This window comes from Curcuma longa, chromosome 12 (genome assembly GCF_044706935.1).
Source record: "Curcuma longa cultivar G26 ecotype Majalengka, Jawa Barat chromosome 12, ITB_CL_G26_1.1, whole genome shotgun sequence".
Taxonomy (NCBI): Eukaryota; Viridiplantae; Streptophyta; class Magnoliopsida; order Zingiberales; family Zingiberaceae; genus Curcuma; species Curcuma longa.
Window position 1 is genome coordinate 170,929 of NC_133872.1, and position 18,463 is coordinate 189,391.

Consider the following 18,463-nt stretch of genomic DNA (forward strand, 5'->3'; position numbering starts at 1 on the left):
AATTTTATCATATTCGATCATTTATCGTATCATATTCCATGAGTTAAAAAAATTCAAATAAAAAGTGATTTATTATATTTAGAAAAAAAATAAAGATGAAATGATTGAGAGTACAAATATGAAATAGTTGAGAGTACAAATATTATTCAAGTTAAATAATGTATAAATTCGGTATATACGGAATTTGTGAGGATATGCATATATTCGTATAGTACGAAAAGTGCGTAGAATTAGCAATTTATCGAATAGCATAATTGATTTTTTATTAATATTTAAATTAACATATTTTATATTTATTAAATCATGCATCTATTTTTTAAAATATATCTTCCTTATATACATATTTATTCGACCAGCCACTAAAATATATTTAAAATCTTACTAAAATAAGTCATATTTTATAGGTTTTTTTTTTAAAAATATTTATCTCCTTTGAAAAAAAATTAAAATTTTTAAAACCTCACACGAAACTAAATAGGATCTAAAATTAAGGTTGAAGGATATGTGTACAATTTTTAGTGACTGAGTAAATATGATACGTGTAAGTTCATAAATAATTTTATAATAAAATTATATAAGATTATATTTTTTAAAAAATAAATAGGGAATGAATAAAGGTTAGACCACGTGATTATATTTAAGAAATTCATTAGATCAATAGGATAAATTTAAGGTTATTAGTACATTTGAACCTAAACTCATTAATAATCCTAATCATATTTTCAAATCAGAATAAATCCACTTTAGAACCCTCTTGAGTCTTACCATACTTTCTAACCTTGGTTTCACATCTAAAACAAATTACTATAAGTTTTTTAAATTTATACAATTTTAAATAATTTTGACATAAATTTATTATTGGAGTTAGGCATAATATATTTACTCAACACTTTCACCGATGTGTTTAGGATTGACCATATTCAAAATTTTAAAATTCGTTGTATGATTATCAATGAATTTTATAAAATTCACTAACAACCTTAATCACATCAGCACCAGCCCAATAAATTCCTAAAACTCATATAGTTTAAATCATATTAAAATTTTTAAATTTTACTAGATTCATCTATAAAATTGAGTTAAAATTTATTGATGGCTAGTGACATCTTTGAATAAATTTAAATAAGGGAAATGATACTTAGAATGAAAAATTCAATATGAATGAAGTATAACTCTTCTATAAAAGGTGGATCCGCCACCTTAGCGGCCCTAAACGGTCGGCCCCATGACCATATGTGAAGAGGTAAATCGAGAAACTACAGTTGATCATGACGCAGGAGGGTATAAATGAAGCATGACAATCACAATTATATGCAGTGGGTAAATCACGTTAGTTTTTGAGAGAAATTCGATAATATTAAATTAGGAGAGAAAATATCCAGATTATCAGGGTATAATAGTAATTTAATTAAAATAATTAGGGTTCGTTTCCGTTGCCTCGCCAGCACCAACCAGTCACTAAAATGGAAGTTTCAAAGGGCTGAGGCGAATCGATCCCTTCTACCTTCACTCTCCATAAATAGTAGACTGATCGCTGGCCGCCAACCAAAACGACGCCCTCCCAGTCCAAGCCGCCGCGTCCCTCCGCCATCGCCGGCGTTCAAGGAGACCGGATTCATCCGCATCCTGACTTCGCCTTTTGGATCCGATTCGGTTATCTCATCTTCTCGTTGTCAGGTTGAGGAACCCAGTTGGCCCGGGGGACATTCTATGGCATCGGAGGATGTGGTCGGGAAGAGCACAGGGGAGTCGGCGGTAAACACGATCGTGAACTTAGCCGAGGAGGCAAAGCTCGCGAGGGAGGGCGTCAAGGCCCCTGGCCACGCGATCCTTACCATCTGCAAATCTCTCGTGGCGGGAGGTGTGGCTGGAGGAGTGTGAGTTGACTCATCTATGGGTTCCGTTTAAGTTAGTTGTTGTAAAAGTTTCGTTTTTTTTTCTTTGCAAAAATGTCAGTTCGAAGCACTCACATTGGCGGTTGTTTTTTTTTTCTTTCAATTTCCTATTGGTGCTCATGCGATTAGTGATATTCTGGATTTTGAGTAGTTTTTTGGATAATACCTTCACGTATAGCTTTCCTGAGTGGATCGCACATAACTTGGATTATATACTATGCATTGAGTTTCTATGAGTAATTTCTTTAAGACTATTTAGATCCTTAAGATTTACAGAGAAAATGAAATTCCACCTTGAAGAAATAATATTATATTGCTGATAACAATGATGTCATATATGTCAAAGATAAACAACTGTTCACACCCATGACAATAACTGTGTCAACTCCGCAAGCATATAGACAAAAGCATCAGAGAATTCTCTAATATAAGCCGTATGACATGGATTAAATATAAATTCCGAAAGGCTTATGACAGATCAAGCCTAGCACAGTGTGCTTCTATGGCATCCAAATCAATCATTTATAGCAATTGATCAGGAAGATTACTTATAGTTTCACCATTATTACCATAAATCTATGATATAAATCATCTTGCCAGCTTTGCCTTTTTGCCTCTGTTGTAGAAGAAAGAGAACCACAGAACTAAATTTAGTGTTCAGTAGACTCCGTTTTTTTCCAGCAAGTCCCAATATTGATTAGAAGCCTTGTTCTTCTGTCCAATAATGTTGATAGCCACCAATGAGGCAGACTATACTTGCAACAATATCTTTTCAGGTAGGGATTTGCAAAGTAGTGTATCTTGATTATAGTAATATTTGCATGATATACATGTGTCACACAACAATTTGTTATTGGAATCTGATGCGACAAATTCAGCCTTGGTTAATATTGAGGAGATGTGTGGTAATTAATAATGAAATTAGAAGTTGATACCTTGCTTTATGTTATAGAATTCCTTCCCAGGTTTTTCAACATTGTTGTCTATCCAACATCTCAGTGTATTATTAGAAAGTATGATGAGCTCATCATTTAAGTAGGATTTATGATGAGCTATTATTATTATTATTCTATGAATGCAAAGACAAACTGGCATTTGATAGCAAAATTTTGCAGATCAAGAACTGCTGTTGCTCCATTGGAACGGCTAAAAATCTTACTTCAGGTAATTATTCCTTTGTTATCCTTTGTTTTTTGTTGTTTATGCATATTGAAAATTTGACATGATTTAGATTGTTTCAGCCATTTTGGATTTGCTTCTGGTGTAGTTTCTGAAGTTCCTCTATTTGTTAAAATTTTGTTTAATTTGGAAATTTGATTTTTTTTAATTTTATTTTTAAGACATTTGCTTATTTGGTACCCTTGAACTGACTTAATAAATCGAGTTTTGATACAATACACCAGAATGTTAGAAAGTATGATGTATGAAGAACTGAGATCAAAGAAAGAAATAAATGTTTGATCTTTTTAAACAAATCAATTGTAATTGATTGGAATGTAAAACAATGCATGTCTCCTTGAAAGATTTTTGCATCTTTGCCAACTTGATCTTCATAAAAGTACCATTTGTCATGTCACGATTGCAAATTAAAATCATTTAAAATGCTTGTTGATGAATATTATCAGCATCTTGACTATATAGATATTGTGCATTTCAGAATATGATGTTGAAACACATAGTAATACGATATACCAGGATTGCTTGACATGTAAAAAAGTATCATAGTAAGATAGCCATAAGTCCAGGCCACCAGTGAAACATTAATATTTTTCATTACGTAATTACTTAGAAGCAAATATATCTGGGGCTGTACCAGCTTTTTCTTTTTATTGTATTCAATGTAGAGTGTATCTTGGCCTCTCATTAGTCATCGTACATAAAAAACCAAATTAACTATCACACGAAGAATTATGCTAGTCCTGATTGGGTTGTGGGGTTTTATTTGTATCAGATGTTTGTATTGACTTGGTTCTTTGCTTTTGGTTGATTGAGCATGTGGACCATATTGCTGTTTTTGAACAGTTATTATCTAAATGGCTTGGAAGAATAGACTTATTCAGTGTTTAACTGAATAAAGCTGCTTGTATACAGGTCCAAAATTCTCACAATATTCAGTATAATGGAACAATTCAAGGCCTAAAGTATATATGGAGATCAGAGGGTTTCAGAGGGCTATTTAAGGGCAATGGAACCAACTGTGCACGTATTGTCCCAAATTCTGCTGTTAAATTCTTTAGCTATGAACAAGCTTCAAGGTATTTCTATATCTTTATCATTTCCATATAATTGATACCTCAATGAGAAAATGTATGATGTTATGCCATATGAAGTTTCTAGTTAACATGTTTTTTTGTCCCCTTTACCTTTTATTCGTGCTATTGTATATAGATAAGCAACACTTATTATTATTGACCTTAGAAGCTAGGTTTGTATTGGTGTTGATTTTTTGTTGGGTTTTCTGGAGGAGCAGATCTAGCTGTTCTAATCCTGTATGCCTTCAATTCTTTTATTTTGTTTCAGTGGAATTCTGTGGGCTTACCGGCGACACTCTGGCAATGGTATAATTCTGTTTCCTGTTGTGCCATTCTCTCTTTTTTCCCCTTAATTTTCTTTTGTCGCCAATGCTTCTAATATGAGAATACCACATTAAGAAACAAACTGCTTTTGTTTGGATTCTGCGAGTTCACGAATTTCATGCATGTTAAGTTGTTCTCTTTGTTATATTTAATTGAGTTACCTGTCTTCCCAAATTCGAGCAGCTTAACCTTTGGGAAAGTACTGTGCTATTCCTATCATATGCATGCCAGATTAGTGATAGGAAGGCTTGTACATTGAACAGGACTATACGTCTATACTTTGGTCTTTTGCCCTCCCTTTAATTTTGTTATATATGTACTTCCATGCTGAGAACTTCTGAACTACTTGCTTATGTTTGAAAATTATAATATGTAAAGTCATTAAAGCGATTCCTACAGAATGAAAAATAGGTATTTGGTTTGACCAGGACTTATTGTTGAGTTGCTATTGTTTACTGCAGTTGGTAATAAAGGGAATGTTAATACAATTTTATAAAAGTGTTGCACCCCTACTCGGTCAATTATGTCTGTTAACTTCAAACATCAGTAGACATGTCTAATAGGAACAACCTCCTTCCTTCAGTTAGGATTGTACACCTCATAATCTAGATGACATTCTATCTTTGGAATGAAATAGTGCAACTGCTTAGCTTTTTTAGAAGGGAATGTCACACACTAATACAGAAATTAGTGGCAACATTCTATTTCACACTATTATCCATGTTTTGTGTCAGTTGCTTTTCCCCATTAAATAGCTGCGCTTTTTTCTTGTTCTTATTTGATTCATTAAATATGCCTTTCATCACTGTGTGTAATAATATATATGATCTACCATTCTGAAGATTGCAACATTGTAATAGATATGTATTTAAGGGCTCCTGTTCATCAATTTCCTTTTATGGCATGCCCATGTATCTTTGCAGTTGGATAGTATGATTGCTATTGCATGGCAACATCATGCCAAATTGGTTGTTTGCTGAAGCCAACCAAATCAAGGAGGGAGCAATATGCACATCTATCCGTGCATCCTTGTATCTTTGCAGTTGGATAATATGATTGCTATTGCATGGCAGCATCATGCCAAATTGTTGTGTTTGCTGAAGCCAACCAGATCGAGGGAACTATATGGACACCCATCCATATATTCTTCTCTTTTGGTTCTTGGTGCCAATTTTCCTATATACGTGTCCCACATACTGCACTGGAATTTTCATTTCATTTGCTTGTCAAAGCATTCTTCAGCAGTTAAGTCTTCAAGGTATCTTGTAACATTATTTGCCTACATCCTTGCATTCTTCCTCAGTTTGTTACCTATTGTTTAGGTCTCTAGGATATGCTTAATTTTTCTCTTTTGAAAAATTTGATAACAGATGTTTACATGGTTGTCAAAATCATACAATTTGTGATCCATATCATACGATACAATACAATTCACATATAAAACCATACAGATCATACACATGAATCAGTAGTGACACAAATCGTGATGATTCAGTTCGATTCAATACAATGTGGTATGAAACATATCTTATAGATTCTAAAAATAAAGAAGAAAACTCATAAAAAATTTGGTCCAACTAAAAATGAAAAAGAAATGAAGATTCCTATATTATACGATATAAGTATAATGGTCAAATAGAGTGAAATCTCAAAGTTAACAATAATTTAAAAGGAAAATAATTGTCAAGTGGAGACACAGAGTTGACGATAAGCAACATGAACTTGACACTTAAAAATAATTGAAAAGGATAAATGCTGTTACATTCTTACCTAGAATGACTAGAAAATCAATGGTGAATTACAAGTCGTGTCATGTCTAAGTTGTTTTCATTTGATAACAATGTATCTTTATCAAAATCATTTGCTTTGGAGGATTCATATTGCTCATTTCATTTCAATTCTTAGTAAAATGAAATAAACAATAATTATATTGGCATTAATGGAAGATATGAACTTATATATATTTGTTATAAATTAGCACCAACCTATGTCATCTATTATTTTGCCATTAATGAAATATTTATATGCATTTAGATACAAAAATGATTATGAACAAAGTCGAATAATTTTTAGCATATTTTATAATTTCTTACCTTAATCACTGTTCAATAAGATTTACAATTAAGTAATTCACCAAAACAGTTATGAATCCCAATTTGACAACCTTAGATGTTCATCTTCAAATTCCTATTTGTTATATACTAAACTGCTGAACTATGCTTCTTGTCCATTTAAGCATGGAACTTTTTAAAAGAAGAAATGAAGAGTAGAACCTTCTTTTATTGGACTTTAAATCCCCTCTCAGCTGAACTAATTCATTCACCTTGCTCACAAAAAATTGAAAAGATTCACAGTTTACCTTTAGCATCTCCTTTCCCTAAGACATTGTCTCTTTTAATGTTAATTTTCTAAGGGACCAACTTTTTCAAAATCATTTTGGTCATTTCTTTGCCATGTTTTAGAACCAGCGTAGTGATTGCATCGGTCACTCCTATGTCACAGTTTTCTGGTTCAACTGGTCAAGCATCAACTTCGACCTGGTATCTTCTGTTGTTCCATCTGGACACAATTGGCCTTTGTTTCTAAGGTTATCTGATTGATTTGGCTGGTCCTGTCCAGTTTTAAGACACTGCTACTTTGATATGTCTGCACAAAACAAAATGAAAACAAGACTCTCTTCCTGCAACCATGGGAAAAAGGATATATGGGTCTTCTATTCTTCTGTTGCAATATTATTATCCTTCATTATGATACATCATAATTTTTGTTAAATTGTCTCTTAGCATGTTGCAATTATTGCAGAAAATGCTCAGCTTACTCCTGTGATGCGGCTTGGAGCTGGAGCTTGTGCTGGAATTATTGCAATGTCTGCCACTTATCCTATGGACATGGTTCGTGGCAGAATTACAGTGCAGGTGTTCTTTTTCTTCAACTAGTAATCCTGCTAAGAAGTCTTAACAAATGTTTAGGATTTGATACCAGAAATGAGTTTGAATGGTATATTGCTTGCTCATCCTCTTGGTATGTTATTTATGCAGACAGAAAAATCCCCCCACCAGTACCGAGGAATGTTTCATGCTTTAGGATCCGTCTATAGGCAAGAAGGTTTTCGTGCTCTTTACAGCGGCTGGCTTCCATCAGTCATTGGAGTGGTATGTTTCTATTTACTATGCCACATAAGCTACAAATGATACATATGCTACACAATAGGCATGGTTTTACCAATCACTCCAATAGTTTGGTTATTTTGATCAGGTAATCAGATAAAAGAAAAAAAGAAACTTGATCCTTTTTTCCTTTTAATCTGATTATTCCATGTTTTACTTCTGGATGTTTGACTTTTGGTTTAAAGATTGCTAATAACTTAATTACTCTGTTACTGTTTTCTTCTAATCTTATCTGAGACAACCTGTTCTTACAACTTAATTACTCTATTACTGTCCTATGCATTAAATTAAACTGATCTCTGTTTGAAGAATATCCTCGTGATTGTAAAAGGAAAAGGAACATTCCTGTACTTGCTCTTAATTTAAACCCAGTCGGTGTCATTAGTATGTGCAAGAACATGGCCAGAATCTCATAATTTAAAAATCTTCTTCCTTTTATACAGTGGTAAATTGTGTCGATAAGCACTGGCCATTTGTCATACTTTCACACCTCTTCCTCTGAACTATCGAAAAAGTTACCTAAAACCTTTTTTGTTTTCATATAGATGTTTCAGTTTTCATTTACTAGCATCTGATGATTTATTTTCGACATGCAGATCCCATATGTGGGCCTCAACTTTGCCGTTTATGAATCTCTGAAGGACTGGATGCTCAAAACCAACCCATATGGTCTCGTCAAAGATTCCGAGCTGAGCGTCGTCACACGGCTTGCCTGTGGAGCGGTAGCTGGAACTGTCGGCCAGACTGTTGCCTACCCTCTCGATGTAATCAGGCGAAGAATGCAAATGGTGGGTTGGAAGGATGCTGCCCCTGTTGTCACAGGTCATGGAAAGAGCAAAGCACCCTTGGAGTATAATGGAATGGTCGATGCCTTCAGGAAGACGATCCACAACGAAGGTTTCAGTGCATTATACAAGGGTCTTGTCCCCAATTCTGTGAAGGTTTGTGCTTTCATCCAAACTGCCATTCACTCTGTTAGACCAGTTCAAACTCCATCTCAAAAACCAAATGCTTCATCTTTGTACAGGTGGTGCCGTCGATCGCAATTGCATTCGTAACATATGAGGTGGTGAAAGATGTTCTCGGAGTAGAAATGAGAATATCAGACTGATATAGTTCCAACTGCTTTTTTTGTGTAGTTTTGCATAGAATTATAAGATGGAGAAACTTTTCCAACTTCATGGTATTCATCCCTAGTCGATACTGAAGCATTCGACGTTCGTCGACTGTCGAAGAATAAAATGTATTCTCAGGAAAGCAAGTGAGGTTAATGTATTCTCACGAAAGCTAATCTTACTTATCGACAATATATTTTTTATTGACGATATATTAACTTAATCTTACTTATCGACAATATATTTTTTATTGGCGATATATTACTTTTTTTCTATTTCAATTTTAGTCTGTTAATTTACTGATTGGGCTTTGTATGATTAAAAAAATTGAATTAAATCGAATGAATAAAAAATTGAATAAATTGAATTTTTTTAACCAATTGAATTGATCAAATTTTTCAATAAAAAAAAATTGATTGATATTTTATCGAATTTTGATTTTTAAAATTAATTGAATTAATTAAAATTTTTAAATATTATAAAAAATTTACTAATTAATTAGGGATTTATAAATTTATTTATTTAAAATTTATAAATTCTTTTCCTAATTTGAATAATTTTTATTCGGTTTAATAAAAAAATTTTAAAATTGAAATCGAACCGAATTAATCGATTTTTATAGAAAAATAATTAAAATTCTGAAATAATCAAATTGAATTTTTTAAAAAAATCAGTTTGATTCAATTTATTTGGTTTAACCGAATTGTTGCTCGTACCTAAACGTTGATGATTAATTACTGTTTAGTTCTTATTTAGATTTCGACGTTAATTCACTTATTGGGCTTTGCTTTATTCTTTTTGCAATCTAATTGAAGACTGATAGTTCCCAAACTTGTGGAAGCCAATTAGAAGCTAATTATAGGCTATGAAAACTAACCAACAACCTAATTAACCAAAATTAACCCTCCTTTAATAGTTCATTCCCTGTCTATAAAACCTCTCCTCCTCTCCTCAAGTCACTCCCCAGCCCCCGTCCTTCATCACCACCAGAGAAAGAAAAGGTCAAGCAGAAGAGCGCAGGGAAGGAAAGATGGTCGGAGGACGCAGCCGCCATGTTGTTGCCTTCTTGCTAATGGCGGCCATGGGTTTTCTTTCCACCTCGGCGGCGCACCACAAGACCCACATCGTCGGAGGAAGCTACGGGTGGCGCATCCCCAACACCACCACCTTCTACCAGGATTGGGCCGACGCCAGAGACTTCGCAGTGGGCGACCAAATCGGTGCGTGAACGATCTGTGGAAGCAGTCAGTGAAATAATTCATTCTGACGTTTTTGACTGGAAAATTAATGCGGTTTCTCTTCCTTCTGAAGTGTTCCTGTTCACGACGATGGTGCAAAATGTGGTGGAGCTGTCGTCGGCGGAGGACTTCGCGGGGTGTACGACCAACAACGTGATCGACATCCACTTCAGGGGTCCGACGATCCTGGAGCTGACGGCCGCCGGGCCGCAGTACTATTTGTGCAGCGTGGGGTTGCACTGCGAGAACGGCCAGAAGCTGAGCATCAACGTCTCCTCCACGCCGCACCCCGACGTCGATCTCGCTTACCACAACCAAGCCCCGGCGCCTGCGCCTATTCCCCCCGCCGCCGCCTCTGCCGCTGCTGTGAGAGCGGAGCACGGCGGCGCCTTCGCCTTCGCCGCCTCCTCTCTGGGCCTCTGCTTGCTCCTTCCTTTCTTGGTCTAAAATGACATTACCTATAATGTGAGGGGGGAAATTGCATGTTAATTTCTGGGGAGTGTAATTAAATTAAATTGAAATGTTGCATGTTTATTTCAGGATAAAATTCGATCATCTGCAAAATGGTTTCACATGATCGATCCCATAAAATGACGTTGTTTACAATGAGTCCCACGATTTAACTATTGCTCTAAACGGTAAAATCCCACGAAAATGTTGCTTGATTATGAATGTGAATGAAGTTTAATTAATTGAGAAGCTACGTTGAGATTTAGCTAAATTATTATTTTTTATTCAAAACATATACTTTTGTATGTATATAAAAGGTAATATAAGATCTATCATTTGAATCTACAAACTTTATCATTAAAATAATATATATAAGAGGGTGAAATAAAAATTGTTTTGTAGAAAATCATCATCATCATTATTAATAATAATAAAAGAGTACTATATTTTTAAAAAATATTAAAACAATAGTCCATCTATAATTTATGTACTCTATGTTGGATCCCTTTTAATCAAAATTGTAACCAAAATCACTTCTACTTTTAGCAAAACAATTCCAACCTTAGAATTATTTTGATCAAATTCGGTCCATCTTAGAATTATCTTGATGAGTTTTCGTTAAAATAATATCATCTTAAAGTTGCTTTGTACAAAATAATTCTAGCTATAGTATTTTATACAGACTAATTCCAAAGTAGAGTATAAAAGAGTATTTTGGACAGAAAATTATTATAGATGAGATGTTTTAATAATTTTCAAAAGAGGGATACTCTTTTAACTATATGAATAAAAGCAAGATAGGTATAAAAGCGTGAACTTTTAATTTTCCAAAGACGTCTCATCAAATATTTTATATTAAAAATCTCTTATTATAATAACTATTGGATAATTACTATAACATCCAACGGCTACTGATTAAAAGTAATTATTTTATTTTAATCAAAATTATTATATATAAAATATTATTATATTAAAATAATCTTTATCAATATATCAAAATTACTTAAATTTAATTAAAATTACTTTCAAATAATTATACCAACTACCTAACTAGCTGTTACACAATTATAATTGAATACTATATTTTAAACTCTTGAATTCTAAATTTTAAATACTATTTTATATGAAAATACTCTTTACTAATTTTATCTTAATTATTTAAATTTTATTAAAATCATTTAAAATAGTTATTGTAACAGTTACAACTACAACTAACTGCTATAATAACATCAGAAATAAAAGCTATTGCACATTGTAACAGTTAGCAGGGTAAATAAAGGCTGTTCTACACATCATAATAAAATCATCTCTTACTCTTCTGCAAAAGGTGAAATTCCCCACCTTAACAGCTCCACACAATCGGTCCCACGACCATCTGTGAGGAGGTAAATCGAAAAACTATAATTGATCACGATACAGGAGGGTATTGCCTGACTTCGCTATGATTCGAACCCTTGCCTTCTTCTGCAACTCTGTTGCGTAGTAACCAACTCAATTATGCCTCGGGAACTAAAAAAATTATAATGGATAAATTTTTTATAGTGATCGGTCCCACCGTCAAAATGATCCCACATCAGAAAACCCCATAACGGTAAAATCATCTCTTACTCAGTTACTCTCATACTTGACATCAATTTCAGTGTTGGATCCTGTTCAATATTCTGAACCCTAGTCAAGATTTTGCTGCATTTCTCAAAACTAATTGTAAAAGGACAAAAACATATGACAAGCACACTGACGGTGCACAGAAAATTGCAAGCTGGTATACCTGTCATTGTCCTCCAGCAGACATAGGCTGGAAGACTGGCCCTTTCATTGATTGGCTCACAAATTTGCTTTTGTTGTCCAGTTAGACTATAGACAAAATGCATGAGATCAGCATCAAGTACAACAGTTTGCTGGTCACAGAGAATATCGAAGATAGGTTATAGACAAAGTCACAATTCAAATTAAGGGCAAAGTATAGCAAAGCATAATCCAGAAAGTGACTTCTAATGGTGATTTCTTAGGATATGCTCAAGCAAATATGATTCAAATGAAATCAGAGTTCAATAACCAGAATGATGATTAGTTTATGGAGTGGTAACAGGGTCAGACTTACCAGACTGGCTTCGTTAGTTTGCAGGAGTTTGAGAATTTTTTCTTCAGTAATCCGCATGCTTCCAGCCTTTCAAGTAGTCCTATTAGTCACACTGAAGTAGAGACCAGCATCATAACCTAATGCAGAAGATCATAGAGCTAAAGTTTACCTAATCAATCACGAATATTCTACACATCCTATCTTTTCTGAATTGCAAAAAACAAAACAAAAAAAGTCATCAACAATCTCTATATTTTTATTGTGCAATATATGAGGGAATTTATTACTGCAGTATCCGGAACTAAATAAATTCCATTTCCATGAAACATTCTGAGAAATCAAAACTAATATTTAGGTACATATTACAAACCTATAAGCTCCTTTTTTTCTTCTGCTGTCATTAGGTAATTTTAACTGCTCAGGTTGTACACTTTATACTAATCAAGATTGAGAGGACAGCATTACCAAGATCTCTTTAACATGTTTCACAAACTCTCCTAAGATGTGGACCAGAGTCTCAACATTTATGACAGCCCACCTGCCAAGGAAATCAGACACATGAGAAACTTCAAATCATCAGCAAGATATTTTTGTGCCTGAGAGAATGCTTAATAAACCAATCTTTATGATTCAAACTCCAAGGTATCAACTAAGTGAGGTAAGAGAATAATTCAATTTCATTCAAAGACATTGATAAGCTTAACTGCATTAGTAGATCACAAAATGAGGCTTTGATCATTAGGAAAGAAAAACAGTTTATGCAAACTTTCCTAATGGCAGAAATGAAAGCAGTTATTTTATGCTGGAGTTAGAGAAATGAAAAGGAGACAAATCTTTTCTTTCAGCAGCTTGTCGTTGACAAGGAAAGATCAATTTTGAATCTAAAATTGGAAGAAAAAAATCGACTTCTTAGACTGAGGGCAACGGTTTCTGAACTATTACATAACTAGAGAAGGGACATATTGTTTGAAAAGTTGGCAAGACTTAGGAATATAGAAAAACATAACGCTGAAACTTAGCGAACTCCCTTGCAGAACTAAGTTAATCTTCCTCCTCAGTGAACATGATAGCGGAATTCAATGATAAAACCTTGATTCTAGAAATACAATACAAACCAAAACTGAGACGAGAGGTATGAACTTTCAACAAGATATGGGATCTATCCAGCTGAAAACATCATCAACCATTCTTCCCTTATTAGAAGCACAAAATCAAGTCCGGTACAATCTTTCAGCCATGTGTGTTAACGGCTTCCCAAACCAAATTTTTAGGAACGGGCTTAGCAAAGTCCCGAGCCTGCAATGCTGCAGCTCTAAGAGTCCGAAGTGTCATTTTGTTTGCCTCCCAGAACGAGGCACTGGAGTAGGGCAGTTTGTGATTCTTACAGAGCTCCTTCACAAAAGGTGTGATCTTCCTGAGATGGCACCTCGGCAGCCGAGGGAACAGATGGTGCGCCGTCTGGAATTGCAACCCGCCATGGAACCAATCCATCCAAGGAGAGCAAGAGATGTCCAGAGTTCCGACCGTCTGCTTCTCGAACCAGTTGTTCCCCTGCGGCGGCCCGACATAGACGCTCGAGGAGAAATGGTTTAAGCAGAATTGGACATGCTGTATTCCAGTAACAGCAAAACTGGCGACAACAAACATAACCCTCTCGGGCCAATTCGGCAAACAGGAGACAAGCAAAGGGTACCAGATCCAGAAGACAGAGATGCCGAGGATCTCCTGCCATCTGTTGGGTACATTCATCTTGGAGACGAGGAGGAGAATGGATTGGGCAAAAAGGTTGATCCTTGCAAAGCACATCACGGGGTAGAACGTCCAGTGCTGATAGCTGACTAGGAACCTCGTGACCGCATCGAAGTTCATCTTCCTGTCATAGTAGCAAGAGGTCAACGAGGCGAAGAGTTTGGAGGAGACAACGAAGAATGGCATGTGTTGGAGATCGGGGTCGTAGTTGAGGCTATTGCAGGCAATATGATGGGCATTGTGGTTTCGCTTCCACCAGGCGATGCTGACGCCGGTGAGGCAGTTCCCGGTGACGATCTGCGCAAAGCGATTGAGATGCGGATCAGACACGATCCGGTAGTGGCCAGAGTCATGGCCCATCCATCCGGACTGGATCCAGAGTAAGCCCATCATCCCACCGCAGAGGGCGTGGACGACGGTGCTACGGGATAATAGGACGCCAGCGACGGAGGCGGAGAAGAGGAAGAGCATGACCAAGAGGGTGACGGGGGCGACGAGACCCTTGCTGTCGAAGAATCCGGAGAGGGTGATCTCAGAGAGGAGACGGCGATAGTCGCGGGAGACGGGGGAGACATGGTAATCTACGAGGAAGCCGACGAGGCACTGGCGGTCGAGATGAGCCCAGGCGGAGGCGGGGTGGTAGGCGACGAAGGCGTCGGTGGCGTCCCGGCCGCCGAGGCTGAGTAACGGGAGGTCTCCTCCGGGATGGTGGTCGGCCCAGGCGGTGACGTCGTAGACCTTGCCGTGGATGCAGATCCAGAGATCGGAGGCGGCATTGTGCGCGCGGAGCTCCTCCGAGGTGATGCCTCGGACCTCCGCCTCCCGCTTGTCTCCGCCGCCGGCCATTGCAAGAAGAGATGCGAAGATGAGACGCTTCAGATCTCGCCCTATCGCTTCAACCTCTCCGCACGTGGCCGATTTTGTCACAGAGAATCTCGACGCGAGGGGGTTTCAAGGGGAAAAGAGACATAACAAGGAAAAAATATTAAACCGGCATGGCCCACCCGTTATCTCGGCCGCTACGGGATCGAATCGGATTTTCCATCCAAAAATTTTCCATTTCAAATTACTTATCATATATTTACTTTTTCAATATATTAATTCTGCAAAATGATAAAATAATAATAATTTAATTCTCATTTATCATACTGTGCTTCACCTTTCTAGAAGTTGTAGACCGATTGCGTAGAAGGACCAGCTCGACCGGCTCAAAAGTCGTAGATAAGCCGGACCGGTCTCGGCTTTTCCTTTTTCTCTGGCAACTCGACTCGATTGCGGCGAAGAAACTCTCCATTCATGGCGGCCGCGGCAGGTCGGTTGCTTCAGCGGCGGATTACCTCTCTTTCGGGCCGAAATCTTCCTCTCCAGTTCCGCGGCCAGCAAGGTACTACTCTCCTTTCATGAATCTAGCTTCTAGTTTTGTCTGTTTTTTTTTGTTCGGTTGTTCGGAGTAAGTTGTATTCGTTCTTCCAATTTTGGTAGTAGGAAAAGTGTTTCGTTCACTTTCGTATGCGTTTGATGAATATTTGTTTTCCAGTTGAGGGTTATATCCAATCGATCTGTCGGTGCTTTGGTCCTCTTGAGTTACTTATGCCCTTCCGTTTGTGTTGTGTTATTGATTCTGTCTTCCTGGTTTGTTCTAAAATCTTTGAATAGGTGAGGAAGGCATCATCGAATTGGAAGTCACGCCTTGATTGTGTTCTTTGTGTTTTTGATGTGCTGTGATGGTTGTTGGAATTACTTCCGTTTCTTACAAATTAAAACCTGTCATTGAGGTCCTACATCGAGAAAGAGACCCAATCTTTCTCCCTGGAGGCTCCTTGAGCATCTGAAGAATGGATCATGAAAGGAGAAATCCAAATGTAGAATAAATACAAGACCGTAACGATTCAACACTACGATGGACAAAAAGTTGAACTCAGGAAAACATTGAACTGGGATTAGTGCTCAAAATAATACAAGAATCATGAAATTCAAAGCTTCAACACATCCTTGAGAAATAATACATCAACGAATCTCTAAGTAAATCATTAGATCAGTTTGGTTTGTTGGTGGAAGCATCACCTCTTCAATAGATCATTAACCCAAGCCTCATCTAGGACCATGCCAATGAGGAGAAGCCAAACTCAAAATACTAATTAGCGATTGTTTTAGTCATTATTGTGCTACAATCTACCACACATGAATCAAAGTGTTGAATTGTTAAGAAATTTCAAGTAGACAGATTAATGTAGTGAAACTGAGAGCCTTACTATGGATTTGTCTTATGTCTAGAAAAGGTAAGAAAAAAAATTATTATTCACTAGTAACTAGTAATATAGCTCCATAGTTTATAAGATAAGAGGAAGTAAGTTGAGATGATAAGAACATTTCAAAGGCAGCCTCTAGATCTATAGTTAGACAAGTTGAATTGATTAGAGTACAAGTTATAATGGTGTTGGGATGCTAAGTACATACCAAAAAGTGCCCTATAAATATCTGTAAGTAGACAAGTTGAATGGATTAGTGGGCAAGGTTAAAGGATAGAGAAAGGCAAACAAAACTTTAATCAATGTATAAAATATTTGATTAACTAATATGGTATAGCCTTGCATGTAGCTGACCTCAAATAATTGGGATAAACACAAAATGATGATCAAATTGGTTTATCATTGGCCATTATATATGTATTTATATGCTTAATAGTCAATTAGATTAGGTGTCTTAAGATGAAACATTTTTATTCTGAACAAATACAAATGCTTAGGATCAACTGGCCAAAAAAATAGTTACAAGTCATTTGACCAATGCATGTTAATTGCTAGTTTCAACCAAAACCGAGAATGAATCAAAGTGCCTGATAAACTCCTTTACAGTCGTGTGGATTTCCATCTCTCTCTGCAGCATGTTTTAGCTGGTGAATAAGAAGCAAATAACTTTTAGAACATGCATGTTTGTGCAAAACAAGATTGGTATATGTAGAACAATTTTGATATCCTATAATGTTGGGCTGCTGAAAATGGCATGGTAAATTTGTTTGTTGCAATAGAAACATCTTGTTGGTTGAGGCCACTATCCATAATGGATACAACATTTGCAGCACTTCCAAATTTTGAATGCCTTCAATGTAATAAATACCAACAATTTCCAGATTAGTCAATGCTCATCTTTGAAAATTGAACAAGGAACAGATGTTTAGCAAGATCAGAGTATGCTCTTGATGCCTCAAAGATGGTAGAAGATACTTATTTTGCTCTTTTAAAAATCTTTTCAACCTAAGCTGCTAAAACGCATAATATACCATGATTTACATAGTGCATGGCGATGATGAGGATGCAATGCCCGCTGAAAGCATCCAAGTAGTAGATCAAGAATATACTTCTCAGCAAAAAAGCAGAACATTCTTTAGCTTAGATTAAAAGATACAGTTACTTTCATCTAAAATGGTCCATGTCTTTGCATTTTACATTTTTCCCTGCAGTTGTTTTTAGTAGTACTAAAATTCTTATTCTAATGCAGGATATATACGTTCTCAGTTTGTGAAAGGTACCAGAAGTGTCAACACGAAGACAGACTCATCTACCACAGTCAATGAAGAGGAACAGGATTCAAAATCTCACCATGATGACTCCAAATCTATTCCCAACTCGATCAAAGTAACCAGTGCAGTTGATGAGGACAACAATATTCAGTATAAAGCTTTCTCCAAACTGAAAACATCCACAAGACATGATATGGCCATGATCTTTACTTGCAAAGTCTGTGAGACTCGATCGGTGAAGACAGTTTGCCGCGAATCATACGAAAAGGGAGTGGTGGTTGCTTGCTGCAGCGGGTGCAACAATCTCCATCTAATTGCAGATCATCTTGGCTGGTTCGGGAAACCTGGAAGCGTCGAAGACTTTTTGGCTGCACGAGGAGAGGAAGTGAAGAAAGGTTCAGTAGACACACTGAATCTAACCCTGGAGGACTTGGCGGGCAGTAAATCATCGTGATCATAATAGTTTGTTGGATTTGTACTTGAAAAAAAAAGTGAATTTGATTAAGTTGGAGCTCTAATGAAGTTCTTGATATGTAACAATTTTAATGAACATTTTTATTTTATTTTATTTTTATCTTATAATAATGTTGGTTAAAATTATTATAACATTCATCGAAAATAAAATGTAATAATAAAAAAAGGGCGCTTCTTTCCCTTTTTCTGATACGATGCA

The 18,463-nt window shown here is 36.2% G+C and overlaps 4 protein-coding genes across 4 annotated transcripts; 3 read left to right on the plus strand and 1 right to left on the minus strand.

Moving 5' to 3' along the window:
• The first annotated feature begins 1,457 nt into the window (after positions 1–1,457).
• On the plus strand, positions 1,458–8,986 carry LOC141843006 (mitochondrial adenine nucleotide transporter ADNT1-like). Its single transcript, XM_074731018.1, has 8 exons — positions 1,458–1,877; positions 3,011–3,059; positions 3,987–4,150; positions 4,416–4,453; positions 7,274–7,386; positions 7,510–7,623; positions 8,235–8,579; positions 8,666–8,986. Exons 1-8 carry the CDS (start codon positions 1,711–1,713, stop codon positions 8,747–8,749), a joined length of 1,074 nt encoding a protein of 357 aa, XP_074587119.1. The 5' UTR covers positions 1,458–1,710; the 3' UTR covers positions 8,750–8,986.
• A 797-nt stretch (positions 8,987–9,783) lies between these two features.
• LOC141843384 (cucumber peeling cupredoxin-like) lies at positions 9,784–10,438 on the plus strand. The gene is made up of 2 exons (XM_074731457.1): positions 9,784–9,973; positions 10,065–10,438. Exons 1-2 carry the CDS (start codon positions 9,784–9,786, stop codon positions 10,436–10,438), a joined length of 564 nt encoding a protein of 187 aa, XP_074587558.1.
• Positions 10,439–13,549: 3,111 nt separating this feature from the next.
• On the minus strand, positions 13,550–15,187 carry LOC141843213 (acyl-lipid (9-3)-desaturase-like). Its single transcript, XM_074731256.1, has one exon. The coding sequence runs from the start codon at positions 15,114–15,116 to the stop codon at positions 13,752–13,754; it is 1,365 nt and encodes a 454-aa protein (XP_074587357.1). The 5' UTR covers positions 15,117–15,187; the 3' UTR covers positions 13,550–13,751.
• Positions 15,188–15,510: 323 nt separating this feature from the next.
• On the plus strand, positions 15,511–18,358 carry LOC141843550 (uncharacterized). Its single transcript, XM_074731609.1, has 2 exons — positions 15,511–15,654; positions 17,769–18,358. Exons 1-2 carry the CDS (start codon positions 15,567–15,569, stop codon positions 18,242–18,244), a joined length of 564 nt encoding a protein of 187 aa, XP_074587710.1. The 5' UTR covers positions 15,511–15,566; the 3' UTR covers positions 18,245–18,358.
• The last annotated feature ends 105 nt before the right edge of the window (positions 18,359–18,463 follow it).